This window comes from Xenopus laevis, chromosome 7S, assembly GCF_017654675.1.
Source record: "Xenopus laevis strain J_2021 chromosome 7S, Xenopus_laevis_v10.1, whole genome shotgun sequence".
Taxonomy (NCBI): domain Eukaryota; kingdom Metazoa; phylum Chordata; class Amphibia; order Anura; family Pipidae; genus Xenopus; species Xenopus laevis.
In genome coordinates this window covers 20,770-42,119 of record NC_054384.1, presented here as the reverse complement: position 1 = coordinate 42,119, position 21,350 = coordinate 20,770, and the positions used below count along the sequence as shown (strand labels likewise).

Below are 21,350 nucleotides of genomic sequence, written 5' to 3'. Positions count from 1 at the left end.
TCCCTTGTTACTACCAGCAGTGGGAATTAAAAATCTGCCAGCAAGATACACAAAGCCACTAATGGAAGAATGGACTCTCGGTTTAATATATGGTCTGTCCTATGTTTCTGTTCTACCCTCAATAAAAAAGGGACAGTTTGTTTTCCTCAAACCTGGTGTCAACAGAGAATTTCCCACCTTCATTAGTAAGTTATTTATATTACAATTTTAACATCAAGGTTATTGATAAAGCACCAGCCGTGTTAGGAATGCTGCTGCAACTCTGTGTATTTCTCATATAACAAGGACAGAGATCAGTGGAACAGAAGGAACAGAAAACTATAAATATTTGCTGCTAGGGAATCATTCCAGGTTTGACTCCATCATGAAGCTCCTACTGATCTGTATGTTCCTGGGAGCAGCAGGTGAGTGTGGAGCTTAATATGACACTGCTCCTGGAACTTCATTCACTTGCCTTATCATTTTATAGTCTTTATAAGCTTTCCCATTATCCAGTCATAAAGAAATGTCACTGCTTAGTAATCAGTTGGCTTCTAATACATTGTTTCAAAAGCTAGAACCACCAGGGCAGAGAATAGAAAGGGTTGAGCACAGCTTTCAGTAGCTATTGTAAATCATCAGAAAACCATTAAAAATGAGTCATTAAAGGATTAGTAAACCTTTAAAATATGTCAATGTAAAACTGACGAGAGTGCTATTCTACAAACTTTGCAATTTACATTAATTATTTCTTTTCTATTTTTCCGCAAGATATTAAGGGATACATCTGCTGTTAATATGAATGAAATTTGTTACAACAGCACCACCTGCTGGCCAGTTTCCGACCATTGTGACCATCGAGTAGTCAAGGAAGTTGTCAGGAGAAAGAAAGAGGCTGCTCTGATGTTTTTCTGCTTAGGAATAAAATTAGATATAAAATATGGTTCTGTTGTAACAAAATTCATTCATATTAACAGTGCATATATCCCTTAATATCCTTGGGAAAAAAAGAAAATAAATAATGAATGTAAATTGCAAAAGATCTTAGAAACGCACTGTAATCAATTTTGCATACACTTATTTTAAAGTTTTACTTATCCTTTAATGTATATATTTAAAAGTTGTTTAGAATATTAGAATATATTTACAATACAATTAAATATACAACTATTTTTGGAATGCCATCATTCCCTTTAAGAATGCTCAGTTTTTCATTATGTTCTCTCCTCAGCTGCCTTTGATGACGATAAGATCATAGGGGGCGCCACCTGCGCCAAGAACTCTGTCCCCTACATCGTCTCCCTGAACTCCGGGTACCATTTCTGTGGGGGGTCCCTAATCACTAACCAGTGGGTCGTGTCTGCCGCTCACTGCTGGAAATCGTAAGTGAAATTATAATGGTGGAGCTATGGCCTTTCATTGACAGAGCACATTATCTGAAAGAAATTCATTTATATAAATATTTAATTACACTTTTCTCCAGGAAAAGTTAATTCACACTGACCATTTATAACAATACATATAATTATTTAGTTCATGCTGACATTTTATACCTAGATGTAACCAACATTATCAGCTGACATTTTATACCTAGATGTAACCAACATTATCAGCCAACCTGTTGTGTATAATGGGTCTCTAACTTCTGTTCTATGTGGTCAGGATCTCATTTCCATTTTCATTTTCCCTTAAAGGAGCGTCCAGGTCAGGCTTGGGGAACACAACATTGCAGTAAGTGAAGGAACAGAACAATTCATCAACTCTGCCAAGGTCATCAAACACCCCAACTACAACTCCAGGACCATTGACAATGACATAATGTTGATCAAACTTGCCTCTCCTGCCTCCCTTAACTCCAATGTGAATGCTGTGGCTCTGCCTTCTAGTTGTGCCGCTGCCGGTACCAGCTGCCTGATCTCTGGCTGGGGCAACACGTCCACCACTGGCTGTAAGTCAACAAAAACACTATTAAAGGGCAGGTTGTAGTTCAGTTCAATGAGAGCTCAGATACATAACATTCTATATGTAGAACTTAGAATAATGGATTTACATCCAATAATATGCTAATACTCAGAGGCCCATATATATCGAAGGCCGAATTTGAATTCATGTGAGTTTTTTTTAACTCGATGGGGAGGTTATTTAAGAAAAAATTTGAATATCTAAAACTCGAACAAATATTACTGACCCAAAAACTTGAATCGAATTCAACTAAACTTAAAATCGAGTTTTTTCTCTGAAAAAAACTTGAATGTCAGGAAGGCTATTAACATCTTCAAAAGGGTCACTGGACCTCTTCCATTGATTTATACATAAACTCAGCAGGTTTTAGGTGGCCGATAGTCAAATTAGAATTATTTCCAGGGTATAGGTTTGATAAATCTCGAATTTTGAATTCAAACCGAGTTTGGATAATTCACAATATGAATTTGAGAGTTTTGACCAGAAAAAAAATTAAAAATTTGAATTAAAATTTACTATTCGACCCTTAATAACTCTGCCCCTCAGGAAATGTTTTTGATTTACTTTTTACAGTGCAAAAAAATTAGACTTGTTAGTGTCATAGAGGCCCATTTAGTAACGGTCATATTTAGAAATTTTGATGGTTTTGAAAACCAAGAAAAACTCACTTCAGAAAAAGAAAGTCATTTATGAATGACTTTGAATGAGAAAACAAATGGAACTGGTTTCACAGTTAAGACACGGTGAAGGTAAAGCTAGGTAAATCTAGCATTATACTGTTATAATAAATCACACAACACAGTCACAATCAGCACATCAGCTTACAACCAAAAAAACCATAACACACATGACACAAGAGCTCCCCACCCCTTAGTCAAAGCACACATATATAGTAACATTAATTGAAAAAAGAAACACATTCATCGAGTTCAATCTTTTATGTCCATACAGAACCTGCCAAATTGTTAGTTGATCCAGAGTTAGCACCCCTCAATCATAGTACACAAAACCCTAAACAATTCCAGCACAGAACCTCCTACCGACAGCACACTCACACATATCACTCCCACCCAATGCCCAGATTATCAGATAGAACTAATAAATGTCGATATGACACAAACAAAAAAAACACACAATCACGGACACTTGTCGTTATGGTTGTGAATTTACTGCACCTATGTGTGTATATCTTTTAAGCCTCAGAACAGATAATGTACTGCCTTGATTTAAAAAAATCCCTTTCCAACCGGTGCCAGTCACCAAATATGAGCCCCCCCTTCAGCGTCCAAGAAAATGCAGCCAAATAAAATATTTAACCAGTCACCCTTCCTGATTGCTCCCCAAACCTATGCTAGCATCCAGCATTAGTGCAGACACATAGAATATTTTACCAGGGTAGACCCCCCCTCCCAAACAATTATTTAGCCCACACATAAAGACCTGTGTACCTGTGCCAGCAGCCAGCCAATAAAAATGTAACCAGGTCCGCTTAGTGCCAATCCAGCTTTAGTAAATAAATACATATTCACATTAAATATTTAATTATTAGATCCCCACAACTTTTCCCCTGTGTACCTGTGCCACCAGCCAGCCAGTGTGCCAAATACGATTGCTAAAAATGTCTCCAATATCCAAAGTTTCTTCTCTTGTGAGGCGAGCCAACAAGAACTACACCAGCACAAGTACTGTCAACTGTTACAGTGACGTCACTGCGCTTACGTCCAATGGAATAAAGGTACAGCCAGCCGGAGGGGTGAAGAGGGTGTGCAGAAATGTGAAACTGACAGCGCTAAGGCGGTTGGGGCAGGCAGTTATTAAACACGCGTTAATAATGGCCAAAAAAAAAGCACCACACAGTAAAAAAAAAAAAAAAGAAAAAGAAAAGAAAGATACAAATTTATTTTTTTCTCCTAAGTGTGCCCCCCAATGATTGCGCCCTAGGCAGGCGCCTACCCTGCCTACCCCTAGTTCCGGCCCTGGGAGGGACAGAAGACTCATTAGAATGTAGGGGAGGGGCAGAAGACTCAGAATATTGTGGAGGTGCAGAAGAGTATCCCAAAATGGATATCTTGTTGCTCTTTGAGTGGTATAGCAGGTTACTAAATAAACTAAAGAGACATTCTTTGAAATTAAAATATTTGAATGTTTTTGCTCATCCATCTGTTTATGTTTTCAGCCAATTACCCTGACCTCCTGCAGTGCCTGAAAGCTCCCATCCTGACAAACGCAGAGTGTACAGGCGCCTATCCCGGGCAGATCACCAACAACATGTTTTGTGCAGGATTCCTGGCTGGTGGCAAGGACTCATGCCAGGTAACTCACCCACCGCTCTGCCGCAGAAGATATAACTAACTTTTATATAATTTGCATTTAATTCTCATATTTAATACTCAAGTACACATAATAGCCCTCTATGTGTTATTTGGAATATTATACTTTAAAAGTATTTGTAGGGATGTCTCCCATGTTATGTATGTATACATTTATCTCTCTTGTCTTAGGGTGACTCTGGTGGCCCCGTGGTTTGTAAAGGAGAGCTTCAAGGTATTGTATCCTGGGGCTATGGTTGTGCCCAGAAGAACTATCCTGGTGTCTACACTAAAGTGTGCAACTACAACTCCTGGATCCAGAGCACAATTGCTGCTAACTAAATATTTCCAGCTTCTCCTTGCATATGTTTAAAATGTCTTTCTTACTCTGACCCTTTCACAAGATAATAAACAATTGACGCCAGTATTCTTATTTGCCCTCACTTGTTGAAAGCATCTCAGATAGTTTTTGTGGCCTGAACTAAGCATGTAATGTTCAGTATACAGTTCATCTCCTGGAAATAAAGAACTTTCTAAGTATAATCAATTACAAAGTCTGTCCCTTTCTGAAATAACCAAGCTCCTCTTCCCCATACCCCTCTCTCAGTAATCTGTCTCCCTTCCTGTACCTTTGTGTCAGAGTCCATTATTTTAAAAGACAGTTAACTCTAATGCATTGTATAAGCAAAGGGAGCCCAGGCCAATTAATTCTACCTAACAGTCAATTAAAATGTAACTCTAAACTTCCGGTTATGGTGACTAACCGTGAGGAGGCACAGTGACCAGTTCCAAAAAAAATGTATCTAATAAGATCTTTAAGGGGGAGATGTCTCTACATTCTAGACCCAAACATATCCTATGGGGTGCCGTTTGTCCCAAATACAATCTGCATACAAAACTATTCCTAATACACAGAATGAATGTCTCTCATAATTTATAAGTATTTGTGATCATATACACAGATAAAAAATATACAAAAGACTTATTTCTATTACAGAATGAGAACAAAATCTGGTTAGTGCACAAAAGAATATCATTGTATTACAAACTCCATTCTGTACATTTTAACAACCAATCTGTCTCACAAATGTAAAACATTCATATAACAGACACAGTTATGTGCAAAGTTACAGAATGAATTATGTAAAAAAAAAAAACTTGGACAGAATATGTAATAGTGTAGCTAACAAGTGCAGGCCAAGCTATAAATGAATGACAAAATATATATTTGTGGCAGAAAGCAAGATTTTACAGTACAGTATTCATTCTTTTAACAAAATGAAAACTCCGTTTCACAAAACAGATAAAAAATATCCATTCTGTGAAGCAATACTGTCAGTCACATTACTGAACCAATAAGAACAAAGCTTATTGCCATATAACAAACAAGATGAAAAGTTTCCAGCTCTGCTCCACATGACTGCATTGTCCCTAAGGCATAGGATACTATCTGGCCTGAAATAGAGGGCGCCCTCTAATGTCCCCTGTGCTGCATAGCAATAGACATGAACAAATATTTCCTAAATGGGCTGCTGTTAAACACTACAGGTTCTAACAAATGACTGAGAAATATAATGCTGCACTGATAATGATTCTAGAGAAAGAAAATATGCAAAACATAAATATGATACTTTTAGGTGATGTGGCTATTCTTATTGTAGTAACAAGCTTGTGTGGACATTTTGGTTAAGAGCACTCCTGCTGTTTTTCCATTGTCTTATGATTCTTATTCCTGTATATATTTTACACTTTCTGTCTAAGCTGAGAGCAATTATGGGTCAGGCCACACCTATCTGCCATGTTGTAATAAATGTACCAGAGGTTACTGTGCTTGTCTGGCTGTTTTGCCTGAACTCAAATAACAGAATCATTTAATCCACTACATACAGTTTATCACAGTTATTATCTTGCAGCCTAACCCATCATTATAATAGTCCTAATATCATACATAGTAACATAGTAAGTAAGGTTGAAAAAAGACACATGTCCATCGAGTTCAACCTTTTTTTTTTTTTTTATATATTAACTACCTATCTGCCAGTTGATCCAGAGGAAGGCAAAAAAAAAACCATCTGAAGCCTCTCCAATTTGCCTCAGAGGGGGAAAAATTCCTTCCTGACTCCAAAATGGCAATCGGACTAGTCCCTGGATCAATTTGGACCATGAGCTATTTCCCATAACCCTGTATTCCCTCACTTGCTAAATATCCCTTCAATAATGTCTGACAAACTCTCAGAGTCAGTTATTTGTTTTGTATATTATTGTGAGGCTCCAATGTCTCATACATACATACAGAATATGTGTGCATATGATCAGTCCCACGTCTCTGGCTAAACCTATTATGTAGTAGTTGAACTAAAGCTAAGTAAATTATTAAGAGATTGCTAAAGGCTCTCTACACTGTTGCCTGCCCTGTCCTTTCACCTGCCTCTGACTTTGCTACACTGTTGCCTGCCCTGTCCTTTCAACTGCCTTTGACTTCACTACCCTATTGCCTGCCCTGTCCTTTCACCTGCCTCTGACTTCGCTACACTGCTGTCTACCCTGTACTTTCACCTGCCTCTAACCTCTCTACACTGCTGCCTGTCTCTGACCTCAGGCTGTTGCAAACATCGATATACTGCTGCCTGCCTCACCACCAGGGGCACCTGAGCTTTCACTACAGATTGGCATTCCTATGAATTGTGACATAAGGTGACTTATGGGAAATTTAATGGGTCTTTAATTAGAAACGAATAGAAACATAGAATCAAAAAACTTCTACAATAGGAATATCCTTGTAAATTATATGCACTATATTATATAAAGCAGATGCAGTACACAAATACTGTGTTTGTACCTGATCTGCCCATACCTTGTTGAATTCTTTACAATGTCGCACCCACCACTACCATCTTCTTGCTAATCAGCCTCGTCTGGAACTTTTCTGTATTTAATACAATCTGCATCGATAGGACTAGTGGTATAACTATAAGATGTCATGCCCCCCTGAAGAAAATATTCAGTACTCTGCGTGTACTGAGACCCCCCCCCTGACACCTACTTGAGTAGGTGCCCAGTTAGGAGAGCAGCTAAGGAAGGGGGATTTTCTTAACTATAGAGGAAGCAGACCCCTTAATCTGGGCCCTCCTGCTTCCTCTATAGTTACACCAGTGTAAAGGGCAATTACTGTGCTTTTCTGCTGGGCGAGTAGCTCTGTAACTGTAGGTGCATGGCGGGGATGTGGGAAGCCAAGTGGAGGTCACAGCTGCTGCTACGGGCAGAGGTCCATCTTTTTTTTAACAAATCCCACAGCTGTTAGTCACCTGTGAATTTGGTGTCCTTGGTGCCCTCAGGTGCCCTCTAGTCAACAAATATTTGTTCCCTTGAGGACCGTATAAATGTGGGACCCACAAGTCCCCAAGTGCAGAAGTCACAAGTAGCAAGATCAACCATGAAGTTCCTTGTCATGTTGGTTTTGTTGGGAGCAGCCGGTGAGTATAGACATTGTGGGGCTTTTTGCTAAGGGCTGAAAAGGGGCAACACTAGAATTATTGGTGAAATTGTTTCTCCTGAGCCATGTGGTTTGTCAGATATTATACACTATTACTATCTACTGATTGATCAGTCACATGTAGCAGCACTTTTCACTTCAGTCATTAATTTGGGCTTTAAAGTGGACCTGTCACCCAGACACAAAAATCTGTATAATAAAAGTCCTTTTCAAATTAAACATGAAATCCAATTTCTATTTTTTATTAAAGCGTTCATAGCTGTTGTAAACTCATTTAAAAATCTCAGCTGCCAATCAAATATTGTCTGCCCCTCCTCTATGCCATGGGCATAGAGGTGGGGCAGACAATTCCTTTCACTTTCCATTCAGCACTTCCTAGATGTCACTGCTCTCCACACATTCCCCCCAATCTCTTTATCCTTTAATTGTGTAGCCAGGGCATGGGGATGGACATCGGGTCCCCCATTCTGGTGCACAAACAAGACTCTGAGATGATGCAAGGCTTTCCTTAAAAACAGTGTCCACAAAATGGCTGCTGCCTGCTTGCTATCATTTTGAATTCCCAGACTGAAGGAAACAAGATTCAAATAATTTATACAGTGTAATTAATGTTCATTTTGCTTGACTAATGTGATAAAATAGTATTTTGAATAATTTTTTTGGGTGACAGGTCCCCTTTAAGATTGGGTTTAAATAAGTGAAGCAACAACTGTTATTTTTTTGGAAAAGTAAAGAATTATTTTGCACTTGTTAAATGTTATTGTCGCTGCTTCTTCTCATTGTGGGAAACAGAACTGGCACTGACACAGGCAAAGCAAATTGGCATTAGGGATTGTAAGGGGCATTATGTTCACATTAATTTCACAGTTCCAAATTTTCCCATATGCTTTTTATATGATAAATTATGGGGTGTAGTCATGGAACTAAATATGGTCCTGAGTTGGTTATTTGAGTTAATAATTGTGATACAAAATGGCAACCAACTTACCCTATACTGGAAAAGAGCTCAATCCTGGAGTTTTTACTGGGATTATATAGTGGTAAAAGGACTGTCCTTCATTCATCAGTCCATTAGGGAGACCCTGACTGTCAGTTACAAACTGTCATGTCTTGGATGCTAAGGAGACATTTATCAGCCCTGCCCTAGTGAAGCATACAATCCAATATCTCTATAACATTCACATCAGTCCCTGCCCCAGTGAGCTTACAATGTAATGGTCACATTACCATTCCCAGGAGCCAATCAACCTGCCTGTATGTACTTGGGGAGTGGGTGGAAACTAGAGTACCTACAGAGTACATACAATGATATGAACCCACAATGTTAAAACAATGTAAAACCAACATTATGAACATTTGGAGTGTGATTTTTTTGGGGGGTTTTATGAAATGACATTTTTATGTTTCTTTTTTCTCATCAGTTGCCTTTGAAGATGATGATAAGATTGTAGGAGGTTATACCTGCGCCAAGAACTCTGTTCCCTATCAAGTGTCCCTAAACTCTGGTTACCATTTCTGTGGGGGTTCCCTGATTAACAGTCAGTGGGTGGTGTCTGCCGCTCATTGCTACAAATCGTAAGTTATGCATGACTCCCCCCACTCTCTCTGGGGCTCAATTCTTACTTGTTCATATTTAAATGTCTCAGTGAAAGGGGCTATAGCTGTCTTTATAGTTCAATCCACGGCTGCCTGTATGTATTGTATTTATAATTCCTTGTGTTGAATTTAGTCGTATCCAGGTCAGACTTGGGGAGCACAACATCGCCCTAAATGAAGGGACAGAAGAATTCATTGATTCACAGAAGGTCATCAGACACCCCAACTACAACTCCAGGAACCTGGACAATGACATCATGTTGATCAAACTTTCCACCACTGCCAGACTTAGCTCCAACATCCAATCTGTGCCTCTGCCTTCGGCCTGTGCTTCTGCCGGCACTAACTGCCTGATCTCTGGCTGGGGGAACACCCTGAGCAGCGGCAGTAAGTCAGCAGGGATAACTAGGTTGGGACCCAATCTTCACACTGGATTAATAGACTCTAACAGTCACCAGTTATAAGGCAAAGTGCATTGTATTTATGTAGGCATACAGGGTACAAGAATTTTAGGGAGTTGTGTAGTCATACAGTTATCTCTAGGGATTGGTTTCCAAACAAAACTGCACTAGACCAGCAATATCTGGTGGCCTAATGGTTTGATACATTGCTGTCTATTGCATCACTTTATTTGTGCCCAATACAAGGCATTGCATATGAAACCATGTGCAACTAGTCATATCACCAGTGATACTTGGCAAGGCACAAATACTATTATCAGGACATGCCCATGTTGGGTGATTGTAAGAGAACACTAGTCAACATGGTGATTATTGGGAGGTGATATGGGGGTATTATGGGAAATAAACTTTAAATAATAGCCCTTTGGGGCAAGGAATCTGATTAAAAAAAACTTAATAGACACAAAGAAAGCCCTCCAATTGGGATATTCTTGTATAATCCACAAAAGCGAGTGTGTGTGAGGTCAGTGTGCCTCTAAATAGTATTTATGCAACAAATACATTATACAGAATGAAACAGGTTTTTATTTCCTTCCTATGCAGCCAATTACCCAGATCTCCTGCAGTGCCTGAATGCCCCCATCCTGACTGACAGTGAGTGCAGTAACAGCTACCCCGGGGAGATCACCAAGAACATGTTCTGTGCTGGCTTCATAGCTGGTGGCAAAGACTCTTGCCAGGTAATTCTCTCTCCCTTACCCTAACATGTTTATTTCTCTGACGGCTTTTTTATTAGATCTTTGGGAGATGGAAAACCAATTAATTTATCTTTCTTCTGTCACAGGGTGACTCTGGTGGCCCCGTGGTGTGCAATGGGCAGCTGCAGGGTGTGGTATCCTGGGGTTATGGCTGTGCCCAGAGGAACTATCCTGGTGTCTACACTAAAGTCTGCAACTTTGTGTCTTGGATCCAGAGCACCATTTCCTCCAACTAAATCCTCCTTCCCCAGAGGAACCTTTTCTGTCCTGAAGTAGAGTCTAGATACTCTCAAGCAAGAGCAAATAAAGTGATCATTTCACCATATTCTGTCATTTGAGTTTCTTTATACACAATTGTTGCTGGATTACATATCCCAGCATGCTGTGCATATCAGCAGGGTTTAACCCTTTCCCTGACAGCTGTTTTGTCGTAGATGCAAACATCTGCCTAGCAGTTTTTAGATATTTTGCACTCTTTCACTTTAAGGGCCTTTCCTGGGGCGGCCTTTTAGTTTACTCAGGAAAACTATCTATTGTTTTTTTATCGGGACAACCTGAACTTTCAAAATATGCAAGAAATTTGGTGTAATTCTACTTCTGTAAAAAAATATAGGCTTCTAAGTGTCTAATAAAATGAAAAAAATCATGTTTCACAAACAATAATCACATATATCAGAAACATCATTTATTTTATGTATGAGAACACAGCCGATTTAGAAAGGTCTATGTCTCCTGAACACGGCAATACCAAATATATATATAGTTTTATGGAGATTTCTTACTTGTATAGATCAAAATCTACAAGCAGTACACTACCAAATTTCCAAAGCACCGCTACCCAAACGGCATACTTCTGATTTCAAGGTCAAACATTCCACTAACAGTAGGTTTACCCCAGAAATCTACCCATTATTAGAAAGAACAGATTCTGGTGAATCAAAAATGGGTAAATATATCTTTGTATTCCAAACTACCAAGTTGCAATTGTTTCCTAAAGTTCTAAGCGCCGAACGCTAGCGTTAATTCGCTAGCGTTTGGCATTTTCGTTACTGCGCAAATTCACTAACGAACGCTGGCGTAGTTTCGCTAGTGTTACTTCGCACCCTTACGCCTGGTGAATTTTCGCTAGCGACGTAACTACGCAAATTCACTAACTTGCGCAGTGTAGCGAACGCTACCTTTTACGCTAGACTTCCTTCGCCACCTCAGACCTGGCGAAGCGCAATAGAGTAGATAGGGATTGTTTCAAAAAAAGTCTAAATTTTTTCTAAGTCCCAAAAAACGCTGGTGTGTTTTCTACATGATGGGTGATAGGCTGAAAAAGATCGAAAAATTTTTTGGGTCTCCCCTCCTTCCCCCCTACATTTCCTGACTCATGGCAACTTACCTACATAGTGGGCACATGTGTAGGGCAAAATAAAATTTTTTTACTTTTTTTACTTTTTTTGAAGCAATCCCTATCTACTCTATTGCGCTTCGCCTGGTCTGAGGTGGCGAAGGAAGACTAGCGTAAAAGGTAGCGTTCAGAACAATGCGCGCGTTAGTGAATTTGCGTAGTATCTCCCACACATCATTAGGTATCAATGTAAAACACCCCAAATATGAAAGCCTGAGGTCCACTGAACAGTTTGATGCCCAACATGTATAGGTGTACCCAAGCATGTGGTATATAGGGGTCCTAAAATGTAGACACCTCATTTGAGATATCCGTTCTGTAATTCCAGATAATGCAAAATCAAAACATTTACATAGTTGGGGGGGGGCAAATTTAGAAAAAAGTACATTCACCCCAGAAAACCATATATTTTCGGAAAGCACACATTCCCCCGAATCCAAATTGGGTATGCATGTCTTTCTACTCCAAAGCACCAAGCCCCAAACCCTTCCTACATTTGGCAATTTTTGTGCCATTTTCTAAAATCACCTCAAAACTTCCAACCTGCAACATCGTATTCCCAACATACTAATATGTATCAATATAAATCACCCCAAATATGAAGCCTGGGGTCCCCTGAACAGTTTGATGCCCAATATGTATAGGTGTACAAAAGCACGTGGCATATAGGGGCCACCCCATTTGGTCTGTCATTTCAGGTACTGCAAAATCAACACATTTACATAGTTTGGGGGGGGGCAAGAAAAAGGTAAGTTCACCTCAGAAAACCATACATTTTCGGAAAGTACACATTCCCACGAATCTAAATTGGGTATGCATGTCTTTGTACTACAAAGTACCAAACCGCAAACCATTCCTAAATTTGGTGATTTTGGCAACATTTCCAAAAATCCCCTCAAAATTTCTACACTGCAGCATCGTATTACCCACATACTTTTGAGTATCAAGAGAAATCACCCCAAATATGAAAGCTTAGGGTCCTCTGAACAGTTTGATGCCCAATATGTATAGGTGTACCCAAGCACGTGGCATATAGGGGCCCCAAAAGGACGGCCCCCATATGGTCCATCATTTCAGGTACTGCAAAATCAACACATTTACATTGTTTTGGGGGGGGGGGCAAAGGTAGAAAAAAGTAAGTCCACCCCAAAAAAACATATATTTTCGGAAAGTACACATTCCCACGAATCTAAATTGGGTTTGCATGTCTTTGTACTACAAAGTACCAAGCCGCAAACCATTCCTAAATTTGGTGATTTTGGCGACAATTCCAAAAGTCACCTCAAAATTTCTACCCTGCAGCTTTGTATTACCCACATACTTTTAGGTATCAAGAGAAATCACCCCAAATATGAAAGCCTAGGGTCCGCTGAACAGTTTGATATATAATATGTATAGGTGTACCCAAGTAAGTGGCATATAGAGGCCCCAAAAAGAAGACCCCCATATGGTCTGTCATTTCAGGTACTGCAAAATCAACACATTTACATCGTTTTGGGGGGGCAAAGGTAGAAATAAGTAAGTTCACCCCAGAAAACCATATATTTTCGGAAAGTACACATTCCCCCGAACCCAAATTGGGTATGCATGTCCTTGTACTCCAAAGTACCAAGTCGCAAGCCTTTCCTAAATTTGGCGATAAAAGCAACGGTTTTTACATTTCTGAAAATCGACTATAAATAGGGTTAGTTTGCCGCATTTTTCTCACACAATGTTTTACGTACAAAGAAAAATCACCTTAAATATGGGTGTCAGAAGTCTAATGAATAGTTTGATGCCCAATATGCATAGATTTGCCAAAGTATGTGTTGTGTACGAACCCCAAATGAAAAACATGCATATGAATTTTCACGCTAGCCAACTCAGCTGCTGAAAACAGTACCCCGACTTTGCATTATGTGTTGTAAGACCCCCAAACTGTAAAAAGCCCCCAGAACACCATATATTTTTGGAAAGTACATATTCTGACGGATCAAACTAAGTAAAATATATCTTTCTATACCAAAGCAACAAACAGCAAAACTTTACTAAAGATACATAAGGAAAAATAATGCAGGGATAAAATTGCAATAAAACCACAAAAATTGTGTAAATCAATGAAATAACAAAATGACTGATCCGACAGCATAATTAGTGGCTAAAATCAATTACCCAATAGTCATGCTGCCATAACAAATGGTTTTTGGGGGTAAAAAAACACAAATTAGTAAAATGAAAAAGTAAAAAAACATAAAAAAGCCCTCTTTGTGAGTTTTTTGTGTATACATGTGTATACACTTCTAAAAGTGGTGTGACACTGTGTATATAAGTGTGAAATAAGTGCAAATAAGTGTACATAACTTTACAAAAAATAAAAATAAATCTTTACTAAAATGAGTGTGTAAGTGTGTAACTGTATAGATCTATACAAGTGTAGTGTGTGTGTGTAGTGTGTAGTATATAAAACAAAGGCCACTTACCGTTGCTGGAGCTCTAGAGACTTTCAGAAGCGTGTTTGTGCTGATGAGTCACTGCAGCCAGGAAGTGTGTGGGTGTCGCCAGTGAAGCAGAGAGAAGACGGAGGAGCTGGTAATTTGTTTCTTTCTGTGATTTTAGGTTGGCCCTGCGACAATCCTGTTGCAGGACCGACATGACAGCCCGATCAGCACTGATCTGCCGTACTAGGTACGTTCTTGGCAGTTAAAGCCCTTGCCTGCCAGAACGTACAGCGTACGTGCTTGGCAGGCAAAGGGTTAAAGCATGCAGAAAGCTCTTATTATTTACATAATTCATAGGTAAACCCAGGTCCACCATTAGAAATCAAGGGGCCCTGCCCAACCCAGCCCCCAAGCTCCACCCCAGATCCCACCAACCCCACACTACAGTTAAAAGACCACACAGACATCAGTGCTAAAAATGGTAAACCCCCCAACACACAAGTTATAAAAAGCCATTGATGGTCAGGGCCCTCTAAAGGTAAAAAAAACTGTGTCACCAGGGACCCCCATATAAGTTTTTTTAAAAAATCATTGATGGTCAGGGCCCACCATACAAGTTACAAAAAAATTGGGGCCCCAGAGAATATTTAAAAAAAAAAATTGGTGGCAGAGGCCCATAAAGTATTAAAATGATACATTGGTGCTAGAGCTTTAAAAAAAACACACACATTGGTATTCAGTAGAACTGAACTCGTGGCTTCAGGACTTCAAGTTCAGAAAAAGCATATAACAGTGAATGTATTTATTTAACAATAATGAGCTCCAACAATTAATGCCTTAAGTCAATGCCTTCTCCCAATCCTTCCATGGCCATACACGGGCCGATAAAAGCTGCCTACAGACAGAGTCGGTAACTTATTGGCCCGTGTATGGGGCCCTCCGACAGGCTTCACTGATCGATATCTGTCCAGTCTCCGTACATCATCAACCACCCCCTCCACATACACGGTTGCTCCTTACTCAGAATTTTCTCACCAGAAGCCCCTCTTGATCGCACATGTGCAATTGTCCCCCTGGGGGTCCAGGCCACCAAAAGACATTGGTTGTTTGGGATTTTTTTTAAAAAAAATGTCCATTGGTGTTCAGAGGAGACTTACCTTTAAATTTTGGCAGGCCATCTTCTTCCCCTAGGAGTCAGCAGCTTCTTTGTTTTCCTCAGCAGTTTTGGCTCTTTTTGGTGGCTTTTAGTGACACCCACAGAATTCAATGGGTAAAAAAAAATGTTGCGTGACAACAAAATTGAAGATATAAATATCAAAATTTAAACAGAACTGGACAGGACATGCTAATTATACATCCCCATCCTGTTGTTTCCCGCAAACCAGTTCAGCTTGTGGTTACTAAAGTTTAGCTAAAACTTAACCTTAAACACACACTGCCCATACATAGACTCACTGCTACTAAACACTAGAGCAGTGCCTGACCATGTCCTTAAAAATAGATACATTTAAAAAGACTGACTCATGGTGGAACTGTGGTGTCTTTATCTAACATCAAACAAGTACTATTCATTAGTATTAGCCGCCAATTGGCTGTACAAGTTTCCAATCCTGGAAGTCACCCTTCCCTCCCTTCCATTTCTCCCCCGCGCGCAATTCTGCCTATCTATGTTGGGAGTTGGTGGGAGCTACTCACCTATGCTGCCCGCCCTAAAAAAAATTGCGCCCATAGACTTTAATACATTTTGGCAAATTCTTGCAGTTTCATCAGTTTTTGGCGAAGTGAAATGGGTCAGATTAGCCCATCACTAGTGGCTTTGGCTCCCATTCAGCTTCAGCCCTGGCTACCATTCGCGTTTTAGTTTCGACACCCATTAGGCTTTTTGGCTTTGGCTCCCATTCAGCTTGTTGGTCTTGGCTCCCATTTGGTTGTCTGGCTTCAGCCCCATTTGAATTTTTGGCTTTATCTCACATTCTACTTTTTGGCTTCGGCCCCCATTTGGCTTTTCGATTTCAGCTCCCATTTGGCTTTTCGATTTCAGCTCCCATTTGGCTTTGGCTCCCATTGAACAGCTCCAATTCTCTGGCCTACTTAACCATAAATTGAACAACCAACCAGGCATTTGCTTGAATTGTCAGATGGCCAGTCCGGGCCTGCTAAGAGATGTAACATACGGTATTGTATTAAGTAGCTAAACAGAGCGAGGAGAGGCTTCTCTAAATAATTGTGTATAAAAGATCTTTTGAAAGCAGAAAGGTTGGAAGAAAGTTTTACAGACTGTGTTGAAGATTTATGTCTTCACACTTCATATTCCTGAATATGACATGAAACAATTTCACACTAATATTCAATATGCACCAAACTTTCTGGGAGCAAAGCCAAACAAAGACCACTGAGAAGCATCTGTTTAAGCTGGAAAAGGGAGGAGTTAATATAAACAGAGACTTTTCATTGGACTGTTGGTTTATTTGACTTTGCTCTTTGGGATCAGGTAGTAGAATGTGACTTTAGGTTGATTTTCAAATTTTGCTCTATTTAGTGCAATAAGTAACAAAGACCTAACTGTTTTATCATTGGTGTATGCTATAAACCACCTGGTATAAGTGACAAGTATGAAGCCCAGCTACTCTCGCAGATACAAGCGGCTTCACAGCTGGGTCAAGTTGTTGCTATGGGTGACTTCAATTATCCAGACATGACTGGGGTAATGGGGTTGCCAAGACAGAAAAAGCTAGTAGGTTTGTAAATATGCTGAATGACAACTTTTTATTCCAGCTCGTTCAAGAACCTACTAGGAATAACTCTCTTTTGGACCTTGTAATAACTAATAATACTGAACTCATCTCTAACATTTGTGTGGGTGAGGGGCATTTAGGGAATACTGATCATAACAGGGTCTCCTTTGAGATTTTGTTGCAGAAGCAATTCTATAAGGGAGTAACTAAAACACTTAATTTCAGACGTGCAAACTGTGACAGTATAAGGGCATCTCTGCAACATATTAAGTCTTTAAAAAGCTGCTTGATAAATATACATGTCAGTATATTCCCCTTGTAAGCAAGGAACGACGTTGCAAAGCAAAACCTTTGTGGCTCAATAGAAGCGTTTGTATTGAGGTGGGTAAGAAAAGACCTGCTTTTAAGGCTTTCAAGTTAGCTGGGACAGCCGAATCATTTATAAGGTACAAGGAGGCCAATAAATCATGCAAAGAAGCTATAAAGCAAGCTAAAATTAATATGGAAAAGGAAAATGCAGCAAGCAGTAAAAAGAATCCAAAATTATTTTTTAAATATGTTAATAGTAAAAAAATTAAGCAGGAAGGAGTGGGACCTTTAGTTTCAGAGGGGGGTCAGCTGGTTGATGAAAACAAATTAAAAGCGCATTTTCTGAATTCATATTTTTGTCTGTCTACACAAATGAGAAACCAATTATGGAAGGTTTCTTTCTTAATAGTCCTAATTCTAGTAATACAACTAATGATGCATGGTTTACACATGAGGAAATTCAAAAGAGACTAGAACATGTTAAGATAAACAAAGGTCCTGGGCCAGATGGTATTCATCCCAGGGTATTTAGCGAGCTTAGCTCTGTGATTGCCAAACCTCAGGATTCATTTCAGGATTCATTAAGGTCTGGCATAGTGCAGAGAAACTGGCGAATTGCTAATGTGGTGACTCTATTTAAAAAAGGATCCTGTTCTCAGCCTCAAAATTATAGGCCAGTTAGTCTGACGTCAGTAGTAGGAAAGCTTTTTGAAAGGTTATTAAAGGATAAGATATTGGACTTTATAGCAAATCATAATACTATGAGTGTATGCCAGCATGGTTTTATGAGTAATAGATCTTGCCAGACTAACTTTGTTTCTTTTTATGAGAAGGTAAGCAGGGACCTCGATTCTGGGATGGCAGTGGATGTGATTTACTTAGACTTTGCTAAAGCATTTGATACAGTGCCACACAAAAGGTTACTGGTTAAATTAAGGAATGTTGGCCTGGAACATAGTATTTGTACCTGGATAGAGAACTGGCTAAAAGATAGACTACAAAGAGTGGTGGTAAATGGAACATTTTCTAATTGGACCAGTGTTGTTAGTGGAGTACCGCAGGGCTCTGTACTAGGTCCCTTGCTTTTCAACTTGTTTATTAATGACCTGGAGGTGGCCATTGAAAGTACTGTTTCTATTTTTGCAGATGATACTAAATTGTGCAGAACTATAGGTTCCATGCAGGATGCTGCCACTTTGCACAGTGATTTGTCTAAGTTGGAAAACTGGGCAGCAAACTGGAAATGAGGTTCAATGTTGAAAAATGCAGGTTATGCACTTTGGCAAAAATAATATAAATGCAAGTTCTACACTAATGGCAGTGTTTTGGGAGTATCCTTAACCGAGAAGGACCTAGGGGTTTTTGTAGATAACAAGTTGTCTAATTCTGGGCAGTGTCATTCTGTGGCTACTAAAGCAAATGAAGCTCTGTCTGGCATAAAAAAGGGCATTAACTCAAGGGATGAAAACATAATTATGCCTCTTTATAGGTCCCTGGTAAGGCCTCATCTGGAGTATGGGGGGCAGTTTTGGACTCCAGTCCTTAAGAGGGATATAAATGAGCTGGAGAGAGTGCAGAGACTAAGTGCAACTAAACTGGTTAGCAGTATGAAAGACTTAAATTATGTGGGTAGACTGTCAAGGTTGGGGTTGTTTTCTCTGGAAAATAGGCGCTTGCGAGGGGACATGATTAGACTTTACAAGTACATTAGAGGACATTATAGACAAATAGCAGGGGACCTTATTACCCATAAAGTGGATCACCGTACCAGAGGCCACCCCTTTAGACTAGAAGAAAAGAACTTTCATTTGAAGCAACATAGGGGGTTCTTCACGGTCAGGACAGTGAGGTTGTGGAATGCACTGCCAGGTGATGTTGTGATGCTGATTCAGTTAATGCCTTTAAGAATGGCTTGGATGATTTTTTGGGCAGACAGAATATAAAAGGCTATTGTGATACTAAATTCCATAGTTAGTATAGGTATATATAATTTGTGTGAAAATAGGGAGGGGTGTGTGTATGGGGCTGGATTTTCATTTAGAGGGTTTGGACTTGATGGACTTTGTCTTTTTTCAACACGATTTAACTATGTAACTATGTTTTCTAACCAAATAGGCAAAATCCCTGTTCATTGAACCAATGTTGAAAATAAGAGTGGTACATATAGGCAATACATGCAAAGAAATTATCGTTAGCCATCAAAAATCTTTTAACTCTTCTGATCGACTAAACAAATGACCGCCATGATATGAAAAATGTCTGGACAATCCACATAAAAATCTCACGAAATTCATATAATTATTTCTTTGCGTCTATGCCAGCTGTACTCAGAAATAAAGATATCCAGTATCAGATAACTCTGGAAGGCACTGCCAATGATTTAATGGTATTAATGATACAATGGGACAAGAGAGGAAACAGTATATTCTAAAGATCTTCTAGAAATGTGCATATTGTCAGCATATGAAAATAATAAAAGCAGCTTTAGAAACATCAACACCATGGGATGATCTCAATAGAACCTGCTCATTCCAAAGCTCACAATCAAATGCTGGAATCCAACAGTAAAACATTGTGATTTTTTGGGCTTGTCGGATTTCATACGGTCTTGATCCAAATTAGAATATCATTTAACAACAGATGGGATGAGATTCTTCTGCCTATTCATTGTGTCCCTTGCTATATCCATAGGAAGCCTATCAGACTTATGAATATGAACTACGTCTGGTTGGAGAGCTAATTAGTGTAGTATATTACACCCTTCAAATGTTTTATTTAGTTGAATATGAATTCATCCTACTTTGAGATTGAATGGCAAAATATTCTTGTAATAGATTCCAGATACTGTATGCTCAGTTAGTTGGCGCTACAAAATATTTTGGACAAATCGTTCTTGGAGGGCTTTTCCCTATTATCATGTGAGTACCTGGCCAACCTGACATGAGAGCATAGAATCTATTTACTGAATTTTCTACACAGATTCTATTTCCTTGTGAAATACACAGAAAACTTGACAGGATAAATACAGTGTTAATTCCATGTAAAATACCCCAGAACACATGGCAAGGTATACTGTATACAGAGTCAGTTCCATTTATAATACCCCAGAACACACAGCAGATAAATACAGGGCCAATTCCATGTATAATACCCCAGAACACACAGCAGATAAATACAGGGCCAATTCCATGTATAATGCACCAGAACACACAGCAGATAAATACAGTGCCAATTCCATGTATAATACCCCAGAACCACAGCAGATAAATACAGGGCCAATTCCATATATAATACCCCAGAACACACAGCAGATAAATACAGTGCCAATTCCATGTATAATACCCCAGAACCCACAGCAGATAAATACAGGACCAATTCCATGTATAATACCCCAGAACACGCAGCAGATAAGTACAGGACCAATTCCATGTATAATACCCCAGAACACACAGCAGATAAATACAGAATCAGTTTCATGTATATTACCCAAGAATCCACAGCAGGATAATTACAGGGCTAATTTCATGCATAATACCAAAGTGATAATTATTTTTATATTTGTCTCTTTTAAAAGAATGCAGCATATATTGTATCTGTCACATTCTAAATCATTTCAATGAAACATTATAGAGCTCATCATATACAAAATACCCTCACTTCCTTTATTTAATCTCTGGATCTCTTTCCAGAATCATATTTGCTATCATGGTGCTGACTACACTGGTCATGAGACTGACTAGCAGTGATGGGGAAGTTGTTCCTATGTCTTTGGCCCTTGTGTTTGGATGGTGCTACGTCATGTTTTTTACAAGGGGCTTCCAGTTGCTCGGGCCCTTTACTCACATGATCCAGAAGGTAAGTAGAATATCTTTGCTATCCAACTGCTCGCTTTCAAATTGACCAATCATTCCAATCATTACAGGTGATATTTGGGAAACTTTTACACTTTTGTTGGCTTATAGCTTTAGTTATTCTAGGCTTTGGTGGAGGTAAAT

The 21,350-nt window shown here is 39.3% G+C and overlaps 1 protein-coding gene across 1 annotated transcript; it reads left to right on the top strand.

Moving 5' to 3' along the window:
- The first annotated feature begins 302 nt into the window (after positions 1–302).
- Positions 303–4,793, top strand: LOC108697909 (trypsin). The gene is made up of 5 exons (XM_018228389.2): positions 303–404; positions 1,211–1,361; positions 1,674–1,927; positions 4,118–4,254; positions 4,443–4,793. The coding sequence occupies exons 1-5, from the start codon at positions 365–367 to the stop codon at positions 4,590–4,592; spliced, it is 732 nt and encodes a 243-aa protein (XP_018083878.1). The 5' UTR covers positions 303–364; the 3' UTR covers positions 4,593–4,793.
- The last annotated feature ends 16,557 nt before the right edge of the window (positions 4,794–21,350 follow it).